Below are 15,701 nucleotides of genomic sequence, written 5' to 3' on the forward strand. Positions count from 1 at the left end.
CTCTGGTAACCACCATACTGTTGTCTGTGTCTATCAGGTTTCATTTGTTTGTTTGTTTGTGTTATTTGTTCATTTGTTGCTTTCAGTTTTATATTCCACATGAGTGAAATCATATGGTCCTTGATTTTTATTGCCTGACTTAGTATTTCGCAAGCGTGAAAGATTGATCCATGTTGTTGCAAGTATTTCATCTTTTCTTATGGCTGAGTAGTATTCCACTGTATATATGTACCATGTCTTCTTTACCCAATCATTTATTGAGGGATACTTTAGTTGTTTCCAAGTTTTGGCCACCACGAATAATGCTAAAAATATTTCCTTTTATAATGACCCATATTTCTCTCTTTCCAATCTACCTCAAAGAAATATGAGTCCTTACTTTGTTCTAAACTCAACCACATTTGAGTCCCACATCCTGTAGCTGTTTTTCTCATAATTATCTCATCACATATAGGGTTTCTAAATTCAAATGTGGGTATAAAGGTCTGGGATAATGAGGAAGTTACTAGGTAAGTATCATGAGAGAAGGATACTCCATCGGTAAAAATGTCAAACTAGAGAGATTAAACAAAGAATTTAGCCAAGGCCGGTTTGGCTCAATGGATAGAGCGTCGGTCTGCAGACTGGAAGGTCCCAGGTTCGATTCCGGTCAGGGGCATGTACCTGGGTTGCAGGCATATCCCCAGTGGGAGATGTGCAGGAGGCAGCTGATCGATGTTTCTCTCTCATCGGTGTTTCTGGCTCTCTATCTCTCTCCCTTCCTCTCTGTAGAGAATCAATGGAATATATTTAAAAAAAAAACAAAAAAAAACAAAGAATTTATATGCATATATTTACCTAATGTTGTCTCAAGCAAATAGTGCTTTGGTGGAACCCAGAGTCGTCAATGTTTATTTTCAAGAGTAATGAAAATCTTTACTTTTATAAGGAATCTCCCAATTTTTAATATTGGCTTTAAGTTTTTTTCTACCTGGTTGAAATAAATCTTGCTTGCTGACAACATTCTACCCAAAAGATACCAATTTATAATCTCTGTCTCCACACTATACTTATATTCACATTCCTGTACTCCACCTACAAATATATAACGTTCTCACTAAACTAAAATCAACCAAACATAACACCACTTGACATTGCTGTGAGTTGATTCCAGTTTCCCTTTCCAGTCACTGCCAAAGCTTTAAAACAAAGTATTCTAACATTTCCTACATTTGCCTGACCCATCTCTTTAATTAACAGACATTCTGTCAAATATACTTTAACATGAAGTGAGTGCCTTTGCTGTCATTAATTCTATGAATTGCTATGCATACTCTAAAGATGAGTATGAAAATTATTTCTTTAATTTGCTTATAATCTACAACATTCAGTATGTGGGTATGATCCAAGAAATGAGTAGGTAGAAACCCAAACAAATCACCAGCTTACCCTTTTAAGTGCACTAACTGCGCTTAAAAAATCTGCATTACTATCCAATAAATGAATAATTAGCATTTTGTAAATACTAGAAATATTCAATGATTTTATTATGTAAAGGATGGTCATTCAGAATGACAACCTACCATCAACAAATCAATAAGCAACAAGTGCTGGAGGGAATGTGGAGAAAAAGGAACCCTAGTGCACTCCTTGTGAGAATAAAGACTGGTACAACCACTATGGAAAACGGTGTGGAGTTTCCTCAAAATATTAAAAATGGGCCTGGCCAGTATAGTTCAATGGTTAGAGCATAAGCCTGCAGACCAAAGGGTCTTGAGTTCCCCAGTCAAAGGCATGTATCTGGGTTGCAGGTTCAATCCCCTGCCCTGGTTAGCATGCCTGTGGGAGGTGACCAATCAATGTGTCTCTTTCACACTGATGTTTCTTTCTCCCTTGCTCCCTCCCTCCCCCATTCCCTCCCTTCTACCCTTCCACTCTAAAAATCAATGAAAATATGTCCTCAGGCAGTGATTAATAGCAAATAAATTAAAATGGAACTGTCATTTGACTCAGTGATCCTACTTCTAGGAATATATCCTAAGAATCCTGCAACACCAATCAGAAAGAATATTTGCACCCCTATGTTCATAGCAGCATTAATTACAACTAGAGGCCCGATGCATGAAATTCGTGCAAGAGTAGGCCTTCCTTCCCCCAGCTGCCAGCATCGGCTTTCCTCTGGCACCCGGGACCCAGGCCTCCCTTGCAGCCCTGGTTTCATCCAGAAGGTTGACTGGAAGGACATCTGGTCTAATTACCATATTACGCTTTTATTATTATAGACTAGCGGCACAGTGCACAAAAATTTGTGCACTTGGGGGTGGTCCCTCAGCCTAGCCTGTGCCCTCTCACAGTCTGGGACCCCTAGGGGGATGACTACCTGCTGACTTAGGCCCGCTCCCAAGGGGATTGAGCCTAAGCTGGCAATCAGACATCCCTCTGGAAGCCCGGGAGCCCTCGGAGGATGTCCACTTGCCAGCGGGGAGCAGGCCTAAGCTGCAGTAGGACATCCTTAGCGCTGCTGAGGAGGTGGGAGAGGCTCCCACCACCACTGCTGTACTGGCAGCCGTCAGCCTGGCTTGTGGCTGAGCAGAGCTCCCCCTGTGGGAGCGCACTGACCACCAGGGGGCAGCTCCTGCATTGAACGTCTGCACCCTGGTGGTCAGTGTGTGTCATAGTGACCAGTGATTCCCAGTCGTTCTGCTGTTAGGGTCAATTTGCATATTACCCTTTTATTACATAGGATAGAGGCCTGGTGCATGGGTGTGGGCCGGCAGATTTGCTTTGAAGGGTGTCCTGGATCAGGGTGTGGGTCCCGCTGGGGTGCCTGGCCAGCCTGGGTGAGGGGCTGAGAGCCATTTTCAGACTGGCCACACCCCCTTCAGGGTGGAGGTCCCCGCCGGAGTGCCTGGTCAGCCTCGGTGAGTGGCTAATGGCTGTTTTCAGGCTGGCCACAGCCCCTTCAGTGTGGGGGTCCCCGCAGGGGTGCCTGGCCAGCCTAGGTGAGGGGTTGATGGCTGTTTGCAGGCTGGCCACAGCCCCTCAGTGTGGGGGTCCCCACTGGAGTGCCTGGCCAGCCTGGGTGAGGGGCTGAGGGCCATTGGCAGGCTGGCAACACCCCCTTCAGGGTGGGGGGTCTTGCTGGGGTGTCTGGCTAGTCTGGGTGAGGGGCTGATGGCTGTTTGCAGGCTGGCCAAGCCCCCCAGCAGGGACCCTCACTCCATGAGGGTGTAGCCATCGTGGGTGAGGGGCTGATGGCTGTTTGTAGGCTGGCCATGGCCCCCAGCCACCCAAGCTCTCAGTGGAGGCTGGCTGGAAACCGGTATCTGGGATTTATTTATCTTCTATAATTGAAACTTTGCTGCCTTGAACGGAGGCCACAGCTGGCCAGGGCAGGTGGGAAGCTTGGCTTCCTCCATTGCCGGGGAAACCAAGCCTCCTGCTTGCTCCAGCTCTGTGGCTTCCTGCCGCCATCTTGGTTGGGTTAATTTGCATATAGTTGCTCTGATTGGCTGGTGGGCGTGACTTGGGGAGTAGCAGAGGGGAGGTGCAATCAATTTGAATGTTTCTCTTTTATTAGATTACATAGCTAAGATCTGGAAACAGCCCAAGTACTAAGAGTAGATGAATGGACAAAAAACAAACTTGTGGTATCTTTCCACAATGGAGTACTATCCTATCTAATAAAAGAGAAACATGGTAATTTGTGCACGTCCGCTACCCTTCCCATTGGCTAATCAACAAGATATGCAAATTAACTGCCAGCCAAGATGGCGGCCGGCAGCCAGGCAGCTTGAAACTAACATGAGGCTTGCTTGCTTCAGTGACGGAGGAAACCAAACGTTCCCTGCCTGCCTTGCCGGCCTCTGAGCTTGCAGTTTGAAACATAGTTACAAATATAGAAGCTAAACAAAACCACAGAAACCTGCTTTCAGCCCGCCGGGATCCCAGAGCTGGAGTTGATACACAGTTTCAATTATAGAACCCAAACAAACCAGATACCTGCTTTCAGCAGCAGAGGCCTCAGAGCTGGAGCCAGAGCTAAAGCTGGCCCAGAATAAAAAAGAAAAAGAAAAAAAGGAGCAGTTGGGAGCTTCAGTCACCCACCAGCCTGAAAACAGCCCTCAGCCCCTCACCCAGACTGGCCAGGCACCCCAGTGGGGACCCCCACCCTGATCCAGGATACCCTTCAGGGCAAACCAGCTGGCCCCCACCCATGCACCAGGCCTCTATCCTATATAGTAAAAGGGTAATATGCCTCCCAGCACCGGGATCAGCGGAGCCACGAGGCCTCCCAGCACCGGGATCAGCAGAGCTGAGAGGCCTCCTGGCACCGGGATCAGTGTGACAGGGGGCATCGCCCAAACCCCCTGATCGCCCGCAGCTCTGTGTGTGATGGGGGCGGGGCCACAACCTCCCTATCCGCCCTGCTCTGTTCATGACAGGGGAAGGCGCCCCAACCCCCTGATCAACCCTGCTCTGTGCCTGATAGGGGGGAGCTCCCCAACCCCCTGATCGCCCTGCAGCTCTGTGTGTGACAGGGTGCAGCGCCCCAACTCCCTGATCGGCCCTGCTCTGTGTGTGACAGGGTGCGGTGCCCCAACCCGCCCCCCCCCCCCCACGGGCCCTGCTCTGTGTGTGATGGGGGTAGAGCCATAACCTCCCCATCAGCCCTGCCCTGAGTGTGACAGTGGCAGCGCCCCAACCCTCTGATCGGCCCTGCTCTGTGGGTGATAGAGGGCGGCGCCCCAACCCCCTGATCCGCCCTGCTCTGTGCATGACAGGGGGGAGCTCCCCAACCTCCGATGGGCCTTGCTCTGTGTGTGATAGGGGGGAGCTCCCCAACCCCCTGATCGACCCTGCTCTGTGCTTGACAGGGTATGGAGCCCCAACCCCCCTGATGGGCCCTGCTCTGTGCGTGACAGGTGGTGGCACCGCAACCCCCTGATTGGCCCTGCTCTGTGCGTGACAGGGGGTGGTGCTGCAACCTCCCCATCGACCCTGCCTTGAGTGTGAGAGGGTACGGAGCCTCTCACAACCCAGGGGGCTGATGGGCCCTACCCTGAGCGTGACTGAGGGTGGCATCGCAACCTCCCGATCTGCCCTGTTCTGTGCATGACAGGGGGCGGCACCCCAACTCCCCAATCAGCCCTGCTCTGAGCCCGACCAGGGGCTGCACCTAGCGATTGGGCCTACCCTCTGCCACCCAGGAGCAGGCCTAAGCCAGCAGGTCGTTATCTCCCAAGGGGTCCCAGACTGCAAGAGGGCACAGGCCGGGCTGAGGGACCCCTCCTACCCCCCTTGAGTGCACAAATTTTTGTGCACCGGGCCTCTAGTCTATATATATAAAAGCCTAATATGCAAATGGACCGAACGGTGGAACTGAACAACCAGTTGCTACGACATGCGCTGACCACCAGGGAGCACACACGGAACATGGCGGGCATGGGCCTCAAGGGGATGGTGGAGCAGGTGAGCAGGGGCGCCAGACCAAGGCAGGGCATCAGTCACTGTCATAGGGGCAAGCCTCTGGTGGTTACTGAAAATTCTTCACTCCTGCACATTGCGGTCCAGCTGGGTGCTCACACCCGCTGCTGACGCTGGCCCCAATCGCTCCATGCTGACAGCAGGTGTGAGCAGGACCAGTGCTGTCAGCGCGTGGGAGTGGCAGAGGCAAGAGCGGGGCTGCTGGCAGACAGGGGACCAGAGGCCGCGGTGGAAGGGGCCGGGCAGGGGCACAGAGGGTGGGCCGAGACCCGCCCCTGTGCCCACCGCATCATTGCAACCCAAAGTTCCGTTCAAGGTGCACGCATTCGTGCACTGGGTCCCTAGTGCAGCTATTAAAAAAAAAAGGATCCATTAACCTTTGAGACAGCATGGAGGGACCTGGAGATGGTTATGCTAAGTGAAATAAGCCAGTCAGAAAAAGACAAATATCACATGATCTCACTTATATGTGGAATCTAATGAACACAATAAATTGATGAGTAAAATAGAACTAGAGGCATGGAACAGACTGATGAATCTCAGAGGGAAGATGGGGTGGGAAGATTAAACAAAGAACTTACATGCATATATATATTGCCCATGAACACAGGCAATAGGGTGGTGAAGGCTTGGGGTGGGGTGGGAACCAGATGGTGAGAAGCAAGGTTGCAAAAAAGGGAGGGGGGGTCTGTAATACTCTCAACAATAAAGATCAATCAATCAATCAATCAGTACACTAGTTCTGACTTACTAAAAAGCTCTTTTTAAAACCTGCTGACCAATACAGTAATGAAACTATAGAGAAAAATTATGTTTGCTTCCCCATAATTAGGAAAGGCTGACCCTACTTTTCTTATTAGTAATAGGATTATAATTGAAGAAAGTAAGATATAGTGGATATATGTAGGCACCAAGTTTGTTTTCAAGAGCTTGTTTCACCTAAAATTCCAAATAATAAATAAGTATTCCAGAAAAATTATTTTCTGATTTAAGATATAATTACTGAGACTTTTATCACAGAAGCTCATATAGAAATACCCAGTGATAGAATGTCAGATTTATTTATAATTGTCAGCAAAATAGAAATTGAATAAGTTCTGTTTTCATCTAGTGTGAGAAAACTCTCAAAATCAGTATGAAGACTTAACAGGGAAGTTAGAGATAATTCACAAAAATATGGCTATCCTGAGTAATTGAGTGAAGAAAAGTATGTTAAACATTAGTACTCACTTAAATATCTTATTCCATTACCATAAAGACAGTATATTCAAACTCAAATATTCATCCTTAAATTTCTGACTGCATAATGATTTCAGTTTTATGGTTTCATATTCTTCAGTGAGTAACATTTAGTAGAACTGGTTCAGTTCACTCTTATATTAAAGTATTCATACTTAAACCATAAATTAAATGTTCAATATAAGTCTGCCAATCCCAACATATCCAAGAACACGATGTGAAATGTATTATGCCTAATTAAAGAAACTCACCTTATCTCCAGGACCAAAGAGGAATTGATTTTCCAACCTTCTACAGAGTGCTGGAAGATTGAAGAGCCAGCCTTTCGAATGATTTTATCAGAACTATTGACAAGGGATCGACTCAAATACAATTCACCATCTCTGAAACAAAATAAAAATGCCAGCTTGGTGAAAATAAGAAGCATTTGTCTAAGTAGCATAATACATTTGATTTAGATAACTAGTGACAAATAGTAAATAGAACTTTTTCTACAAGTTAGAAGAGTTCAATAACCATGATAAAAAGTATTATAAAGGTTAAGTGAATATGATTTTATCAGGGCAATCATTTACACTTATTCTTTTTGAAACAGAGCCTATTTCATAGAGAAATAGCCTTTGACAATAAAGGAAATGATCAACAAAACGAAAAGGCAACTTACCGAATGGGAAAAGGTATTTTCAAATTATACAAATGTTAATATCCAAAATATATAAAGAACTCATTCAATTCAACAACAAAAAAAACCCCCAAACAACCCAACAGAAAATGGGCAGAGCATCTGAATAGACATTTTCCAAAGAAGATATTCAGATGGCCAACAGACATATAAAAAAAAATTGAACATTACTAATTTTTAAGGAAATTAAAATCAGAACTACAGTGAGCTATCATCTCACACCTGTAAAAATGGCTATTATAAGAAATAAGTATTGGAGAAGATGCTGTGAAAAGGGACCCCTTATACACTGTTGGTGGGACTGTAGATTAGTGTAGCCACTATGAAAAAACAGTATGAAGATTTCTCAAAAATTAAAAATAGAACTAGCATATGATCCAGCTATTCCATTTGTAGTTATTCATCCAAAGAATATTAAAATACAAATTTAAAAAGATATATGCACCTCTATGTTTATAATAGCATTATTTAAAATACAGAAGTTATGAAAACAGCCTAAGTATCTATGCCCAGATGAATAAAGATGTGATATCCCCCCCCCCCACTCTCTCTCTCTCTCTCTCTCTCACACACACACACACACACACACACACACACACACAGGAATACTACTTAGCCATGAAAAATATGAAATCTTGACATTCAAGACAGCATGAATGGATCCTGAAGGTATTATGCTAAGTGAAATAAGTCAGATGGAGAAAGAAAAATACCATGTGATTTTACTCATATGTGGAAAGAAGAAAATTTAAACAAAACAAAGTAAAAACAAACTCATTGGTGGTTAGCAGAATGGATGGGTAGTAGGAAAATGAAATGGGTATAAGTGGTCAATTATATGGTGACAAATGGAAATTAGACCTTTGGTAGTGAGCATGCTGTAGTGTACACATATGTTAAACTATGATGTTGAACACCTGAAACTTACATGATAATATATACCAACATAAACCCTTGTTAACCAATAAAAGCCAATGCTATCTAGATTTAAAAAAAAAAAGAATCCTGAAAAAAAAATGTAAAGGTCTTTGTGATATTTAAAGAAAAAAATAAATTCTCATCAAAGCCCTGTTCCAGTTTAGCCCATCCCTCCCACTGTTTTAGACAATAGAGACAGGATGTTTTGCCAGTTCTTCTGCATCTGTATACTTGTGACTCCCAAGACTGTAATTTTATTTTCACAGAAGGCATATACACATAATGGAAAGAGCTTTTGTTTTGTAGTAAGAAGACCTTGGGATATCAGATGATCTGGATATGTTGGTGATTCTATCACTTGCTAGCCTGTATGACCTTGGACAATATTTTCTTTCTAGGCCACTAAATCCTTATCTTAACTTGTGAAACTGCAATAAAATTATCTAATGTGCAATGACTTTGTGAGAATTATGTGGGACTCTGAATGTGAAAGTAATTTATAAAGCACTATTAACATGCTACTTGCTAAGATTACTTTGAGTCATCTCAACAAGAGACACCTTCCTGATAGTTGATGGTGGTAGGGAGACAGAGACTAGTGGGGAGAAAACTCATTGAGTAGTCATTATTACTGGTATTTTCTTGTACATTAAAGAAATTAACACTGCTACTCCCTTCAATCAGTAGTGTCAATCAAGTATCCCAGTGTCATGGTAGTAGCAGGGGGGCTGGAAATAATGATGATGGTGACAGGTATCTCTGATTACATTTATGCCATTGGAACATTAATAGCAGACTAGATCATTGTTTAAACTATTTTCTTGGTACTTTATAGATGTAAAGCCAGACTTAGAGAATCTGAAAGCCACCTGTTTATGGCATAACCTTTTCAGCATCTGCATTTATTTCTTTATATATTACCTTTTAAGTTTTAAGACTCTCAAAAGTGTAATTTAAAAAATAGCATAACTATTTGCTCAATCAGAAAGCCTAAATCTGTTTATTACATAGGCAATCCTCTCCTACTATCAATGGAAACACTGCTTGTGTAACAGCTGTTGGATGAATTCTGTAATGGAAGTTTATAGTTTGGTATTTTGGTCTGCATTCTTTTTTAAACATGTATTTCCAATTTGAAGCAACTCAAGGCATGAGTTGCAACTACTCACTGTAAAATTTAGAACTCTGTAAAAAATAATGTCTAAACTATCTTACTGATGAAAATGATACATTGGCATGCCTATATATGGCTAATAGTGACTGTTTTATAGAGGTCATTTAGGATGCAAGAAAACATAGGGAGCAATTTACTACTCAGTGGCCCAGAAGTCAGTTTTTACATTATATATCTAATGATAATAACTACATATGAATGAAAATGTGGATATACACAGAAGTTAATCTCCACACTTTTTTAGGTATGCCTTTAAGAGTATGACACAAACTTTTACCATTTCCAGGGGTAGGAATCTTTCCAATCTGCATCTTGTTAATAACTGGGCTGTCAATATCATCTTTTTCTAACCATAGATTGCTATGATTATAATTGTTTTCACCAATAAACTTTTATGGGAGAAGTAAAAATATGCACAGGCTGACATTTTAAAATATCCATGGAAGATTGCTACTGATACATTTTTACATGGCGGAATGATTGTTATGATGTACCTAGCTGTGTGGAGCCTTTTCAGGACCTCTCAGGTTTTAAAAAGGGGGGTTTTAGAGTTTAAATCAGATTTATATTAATGAAATGCTATGTTACTATTCCATTTGAATTATTTTCATTTAAATTGGTGATAAGCCACATTTCAGGTTTTTAATCATTGAATGCAAACAGCTGCAACTAGTTAACTTCTTGAAGTCAATGAAATTCCTGTGTGAGAGGGCCTGGCTTAGTGCAATCTGAGGCTCTGAAGCAAATTTCTTTGTATAAAGTTAAATGGGCCCCAAGGGATTTTTCACTTGTGACTTGGTAGCATTCTATCTTAGAAAAGGCTTTTCCTTCCCGTGCATGCAAGGAGGCTACCACCCCCTCTACTAGTTTCTCATTCCATATCAGACATGATTGCTGAACAGCTGCGCTGAAAACATTTGCATAGGGCAGTGATGGCGAACCTTTTGAGCTCGGCATGTCAGCATTTTGAAAAACCCTAACTTAACTCTGGTGCCGTGTCACATATAGAAATTTTTTGATATTTGCAACCATAGTAAAACAAAGACTTATATTTTTGATATTTATTTTATATATTTAAATGCCATTTAACAAAGAAAAAATCAACCAAAAAAAATGAGTTTGCGAGTCACCTGGTTCGTCATCACTGGCATAGGGCTATATACAGTAAGATTCAACATGTTCCTCCACAAGGAAAACTACAAGACACATCAAGGAAATAATGTAGCATAAAGCAATATATGTAAGTTTTCCTGCTTGTATGAAGCTAAGAGAAGCCCTCCTAGATGTTCATCTATGCAATGCTAGTGACAGAAACTAATCAATAGTTAGGTTACTAATACTTACAAATATTTTTCTATTTGAAATATGAGTTGTCAGGCATCACTACAATTTATTAATTCTGTAGAATATAACACATATTAATTTTGTTTCATGAAATTAGATCCCACCTCTACTGAAAAATTCTTCATGATTTGTTCTTTGAAATGAATGTGTTTCCTTTGGACTGGGTTAAATCTCCTCGTTAATATAAATTTTTGAAAATCATTTAAAAGAATTTGCATCCAAGTAAGCCTGAACACAAACAGCAGTCAGTTTTCTGTTTTCATTACCTTAGTGTCAAACAACTAAAAATAAAGATGAGAGATGTACTTCCTACCTCAACTCCCTGCTTGATGGTTGTTAGCAGAGCTCCAAAGGGACATGTGAAGGGACGTGCAGACCCTGGGTTTCCTGATTTACAAGAGTGTGTTCTACCCTAGGACAGGCTGGAGGGAACTTTGCTGACAATGATCGTTTTCTAAGTAGGAATGCTTATCTGCACAGTCAATTCAGTTAAAAGTTTCAGAACTAATACTGGTAAGACAACAGAAGGTACACAGTCAAATTAAAAAGGTCTCTAGATGATAAGAAATGTAAGTTAAAGTTCACTTGTGGTCAACCAGGAAAATGGCATGTGGCACATTTTAAAGAATAACAATCAAAACAAATATTTGAATGATATTAAAATTTCTGTCATACTCTCAAATACATTATCACATTCAATAAGCATACACACATACACTGTTATCTGTAGGACACTTAAGGTAACGCGTTTCCAATGACACCCAAAGAGCACTCACAGGATCAGTGAAATCCTGGGCCAATTGCAAGGCAAATGTCATTTCCCCATTAAGAAAAAAATGTTCATCAAGCACAGACCACTTCATGCCCTTTGAGTTCCACTTTATTAATAGGTTTGCCTAGAAGGGGATTTCCGTTTAAAATGCCCAATAATTACTTGATCTATTCTCAAACAGTCCCTTAGAAAAACCATGCTGCTAGTATTCCTGTGGACAGATGAAAATGTGGATGGTTGGTAGGAAAGTTGTGCTGGTGTTCTCCCTCCTTCTACGCGGAATGCCTGCTCAACCTGGTGCATGAGAGCAGCGCTGCACTGATTCTAGATGGGACTTGCAGTTAAGAAAGGCAGAAGTCCAATAGACAACGGAACTGCCTGCCTATTAAAAAATGGTAGCAAGTAACCTAATTAAGAATCTAGGGGGCTGCCCTAAGATATGAGTAGTATGGAATGCCCTTCATTGAATCCACTCAGCCTACTCAGAAGGCACGCAGTGCCCCCCAAAGGTCAGACACTGCCTCCCTTACCCCACTTCAGAATACAGGTCTGGGCGCGAGGGCCAAACCTCCACTCTACTTTACTCCTCTGGAAACTAGCCCCTCTGCGTGGCGTGCGTAGAGAATCAAGGAAATGATCTTTTGATGCGTCCAGCCCTCCACCTGAAGCACTGTCTGGGAGTTGAAAACGCAGTCATGAACTAACACCACAGGCGTTCCTGTTGAACACTTTATCCTGAAGAGAAAGGGGGAGCGCTTACAGGTCCTGGCTGTCCTGGCATTGCCGCTGGCAGCGCCACCTCCAAGGTCTCCGGGAAGCCCATGGCTGCGAGGCACTGCGTCGCGCCCCGCACACCGGTTATTGCGGGTTTTAATTAAGGAGGAGGAGCAGGGTGGCGGGAAAGCAGGAAAAGTGATGCTCTTTTAAAGGGACCGGATTCCTGCAAAAGGCTTCCCGTCTTCTCATCATTCTCCCACCCTCGCGGCCAGCTCTGGGGAGGAGGGGAGAAACCTCGTGTACACCTCGCTTCCCAGTGATCAACTCCAGCGCCAGTCCCAGCTTTCTCAGGGGAGCCGGGAAGAGACCGCAGCGCACCCCGCCAAGGGTGCGATGTGAACCCAGCCCAGCACCTAACCGCCGCGCCCGGCCGGCCCGCCCCCTCCCCGCAGCGTCCAGGGCAGCGCCCACCGGCCCGCGGGGTCCGGGGAGGGCCCCGGGAGCGACATCGCCCCTGACTTGAGGAGCGTGCTAGGTCTGTTATTCCCCCGTTGGGACCCGACCTGGGTGCGCGCCTCCTTCCCGCCCGAGGCCCGGGGCGGGCGTTTGGGCAGCTTGTGGCGCCTCCCCTCGCCCCGCCCGCCCCGCCCACTCCTGCTCCCCGGGTCGCCAGCGGTGGGCCCGCACTCTGAGTCCCGGCGAGGCTTGGCCGCTTTGTCTGGGCTCAGGCTTGTCTTCGGAGCCCACCGGCCCGGCCCGGAAGGGAACAAAGAGCCTCCCCCACACCCCGGCATCCGCCTCGCCCCCACGCGCTGGTTCACCACCTTCCGAAAGACCCCTTTGTCTGCCTGGGAAGCGCAGGCCGGCCAGGGAAGCCCACCACCCCCGCCCGAGGTCCTCCTTTCCTGACAACTGAGCTCGGGCTCATGTGCAACCCACCCACTCCATGTGCAAACGACCTCATCACACAGTTCAGCGTGGCCCCCGCTCCCCGCAGGAAAAGACCCACTTACAGGTTTGTTGATGCATTGCGACCATCCAGGCCATTCCTTATTAGCTTTTTCATCATCTACCAGTTCCATTCGGCTGTGCTTCTGGCTATATTAGTTTCCTATAAAATAGTAACTACTTCCCTCAGGGTAAGCCCGAGCCTTGTTCACTTAAATGATCCTTACTTAGGGAGAAGGAATATGAACAAATGGAGTGCATGAAGTTCGCGTGCCTGTGCACGTTTTAGCAGTCCTCTGCCACACACACACACACACACACACACACACACACACACACACACACACAGGGGGAGTGGGGCAAGGATTCTATCTTCGTTTTAATAAATGCCGAGGGAAATAAAAACCGAGCGGGCAAAGCGGGCATCTCTGCCAGTGGCCAGTGTGTAGTTTCCCACAGCGGACGCCTCCGGATGAGGGAGGATTTCCGAAAACAGGACTTTGAACACAGTCCTTTGACAACCAGGTTCATATCCTCAGCAAACGCTTCCAAGCCTTGTAAAGCAACACAAAGTTGCAGCCACCCCGCTGGGTAAACTTCAAAGAGACAGAGGCCAGGGGCAAGGAGGAAGGAAGTGTGATATTTAGAGAACTTACTGGGGTGGAGGAAGATTTTGAACTCAACTAGACAAACTTAAAGAAAGAAAGAAAAAAGGGCAGAAATATAGTCGTGTTTGAAGCTACAGTACCCATGACGCCCCTGTGTTTTATCAACAGAAGAGCAAGTAAGAAAGTATCCTTGGTTGTACTGGAGTTTCTCATTCAAACTGAGATACACAGATCTACCCCACGCCAAAGAAGAGTAACGAGTGCAGACGCATTTCCTGCTTTCCGGGCTGTAACTTCAGCCCTTCGGAAAGCCAGCTTTCCCTGGCATCGCCACAGCGATAAGATACAGAAGGGAGGGCAACCAGATGGCGAATAAAGACATCTCCCTTGAGTTCTGCCCGCGGATTAAAGGGACAAGGCACACGTTCTTTGTTGACACTTCTGCAGTGACTTCCCTCTTGGCGTGCGAGCCCTGCCGCCAACACAACTGTCACGGCCACCCCACAGCAAGTTGAACTCTTCCCGGGAACACGCCTAGCGAAGCACGCACACCTCGGCAACTGCCTTTGTTATTTAATTCCCGAGACTAAACACACACACGCTCCTAGGAACACACAGAGCACCCCAGCCTTCACTCTATTGTCTACAGCCACATCTCATTCCTGGCTTGACTTTTTAAAAAAATAATAATAATCATATCCTGAAATGAAGCTTTGCATTTACCCGATGAGTTGCGTCTCCTGGTGCTCCTCAGTTCTTGCTATTTCTTTTGTCTTATAAAAGATCAGGAGCAGACTTATCGTGCAGATCGTCCACCTCTTCCTAACGGACCGCATCTTGGGTGCCTGGGACAGTAGTGGTTGCCCCGGTTCCTGCACCTTCTCTGGATATAAAAGCTCCGTGTTGGGAGATTTAGTCGCCGGTGGTGGGGGGCGTTATCTGTAAAATGCGAGGAGAGCGTGGAGCCGGGGTCTCTGGCGCAGGTCGCGGGGGTCCACCGCGGCTACGCTCACCCCGGTGCCGGAGCGCAGCCCTGCGCTCTCCCTAGCGGTTCGCGCCAGCCCCGCCGGGTCGCTCCGCGCTGCCTCCCTGGGGCTCAGATTTCTTTAAAGACTAGACACCTTGTGCTTTGAAGGAGACGGCCGCTTCTGCAGCTGGGCTCGGGGGCGTCACTGGCCCTTCCCTTTTCCTAGCAGGGAAATGATGAGCAAAACCAGCCAATCACCAGCGGAGGAGGCGGAGGCTGCTGCCGCCTCGCGTTGCCGGCGGCTGCTCGGAGAGTAGCGTTGCAGGCGCTGCCTGCGCTGTGCGGGGAGAGGAAGCCAACAAGCTCCTGGCCGTGCATGCACACGCACACACACTTACACTCACACTCGCGGGAGCCAGCCCTCCTGCACTGCGGGGAGAGCGAGGCAGGCAGCCCCAGAACCCCGAAGCTCGCAGGACTGGGAGGCGCTGAGGGCGCCCGTCCGTAGAGCGTGGAGAGGGCGCTTCTGCTGCGGACAGATTAGAGAGGCTTCCTGGTGGCGAAATCGTACAGATAAAGAAGGGGTGTGTTGCAAGAAGGGTTCACATGCTCCAAGCTTTTGAAAACACACACATGCGCGCACTTAGGCATCCGCATGCCTCTCAAATAGAGTGACTTGGGGCGGGGGGGCGGGGGGAGGTCGGGGATGAAAGAGTAGAAAGAGGACGTTTTATAAACCGTGCATAGCTCAATCTGGAAAGTATAAATACACACACGCACGGATCAGCCTATTACCCCTCAGGGGGGTGGCGGATGACCCCCACTCAGGATCCTGTAGGAAACAAATGATGACATTGGGCACGTTA

The 15,701-nt window shown here is 46.0% G+C and overlaps 1 protein-coding gene across 2 annotated transcripts in view; it reads right to left on the reverse strand.

The window, feature by feature from the left end:
- The window catches only part of ST8SIA4 (ST8 alpha-N-acetyl-neuraminide alpha-2,8-sialyltransferase 4), a 91,819-nt gene extending 76,790 nt beyond the window's left edge, over window positions 1-15,029 (reverse strand). For both annotated transcript variants that reach the window (XR_004967443.1, XM_036308435.1), the window contains exons 1-2: window positions 14,592-15,029; window positions 6,957-7,088 (exon numbers count right to left, since the gene is read on the reverse strand). Coding sequence is in view for 1 of the 2 variants with exons in the window: in XM_036308435.1 (XP_036164328.1) it covers window positions 6,957-7,088; window positions 14,592-14,704 (245 nt within the window). In the remaining variant the exon portion in view is untranslated. The remainder of the gene's footprint in view (window positions 1-6,956; window positions 7,089-14,591) is intronic.
- Between the last annotated feature and the right edge of the window lie 672 nt (window positions 15,030-15,701).

Source organism: Myotis myotis, unplaced genomic scaffold, assembly GCF_014108235.1.
Source record: "Myotis myotis isolate mMyoMyo1 unplaced genomic scaffold, mMyoMyo1.p scaffold_m19_p_5, whole genome shotgun sequence".
Lineage (NCBI taxonomy): Eukaryota > Metazoa > Chordata > Mammalia > Chiroptera > Vespertilionidae > Myotis > Myotis myotis.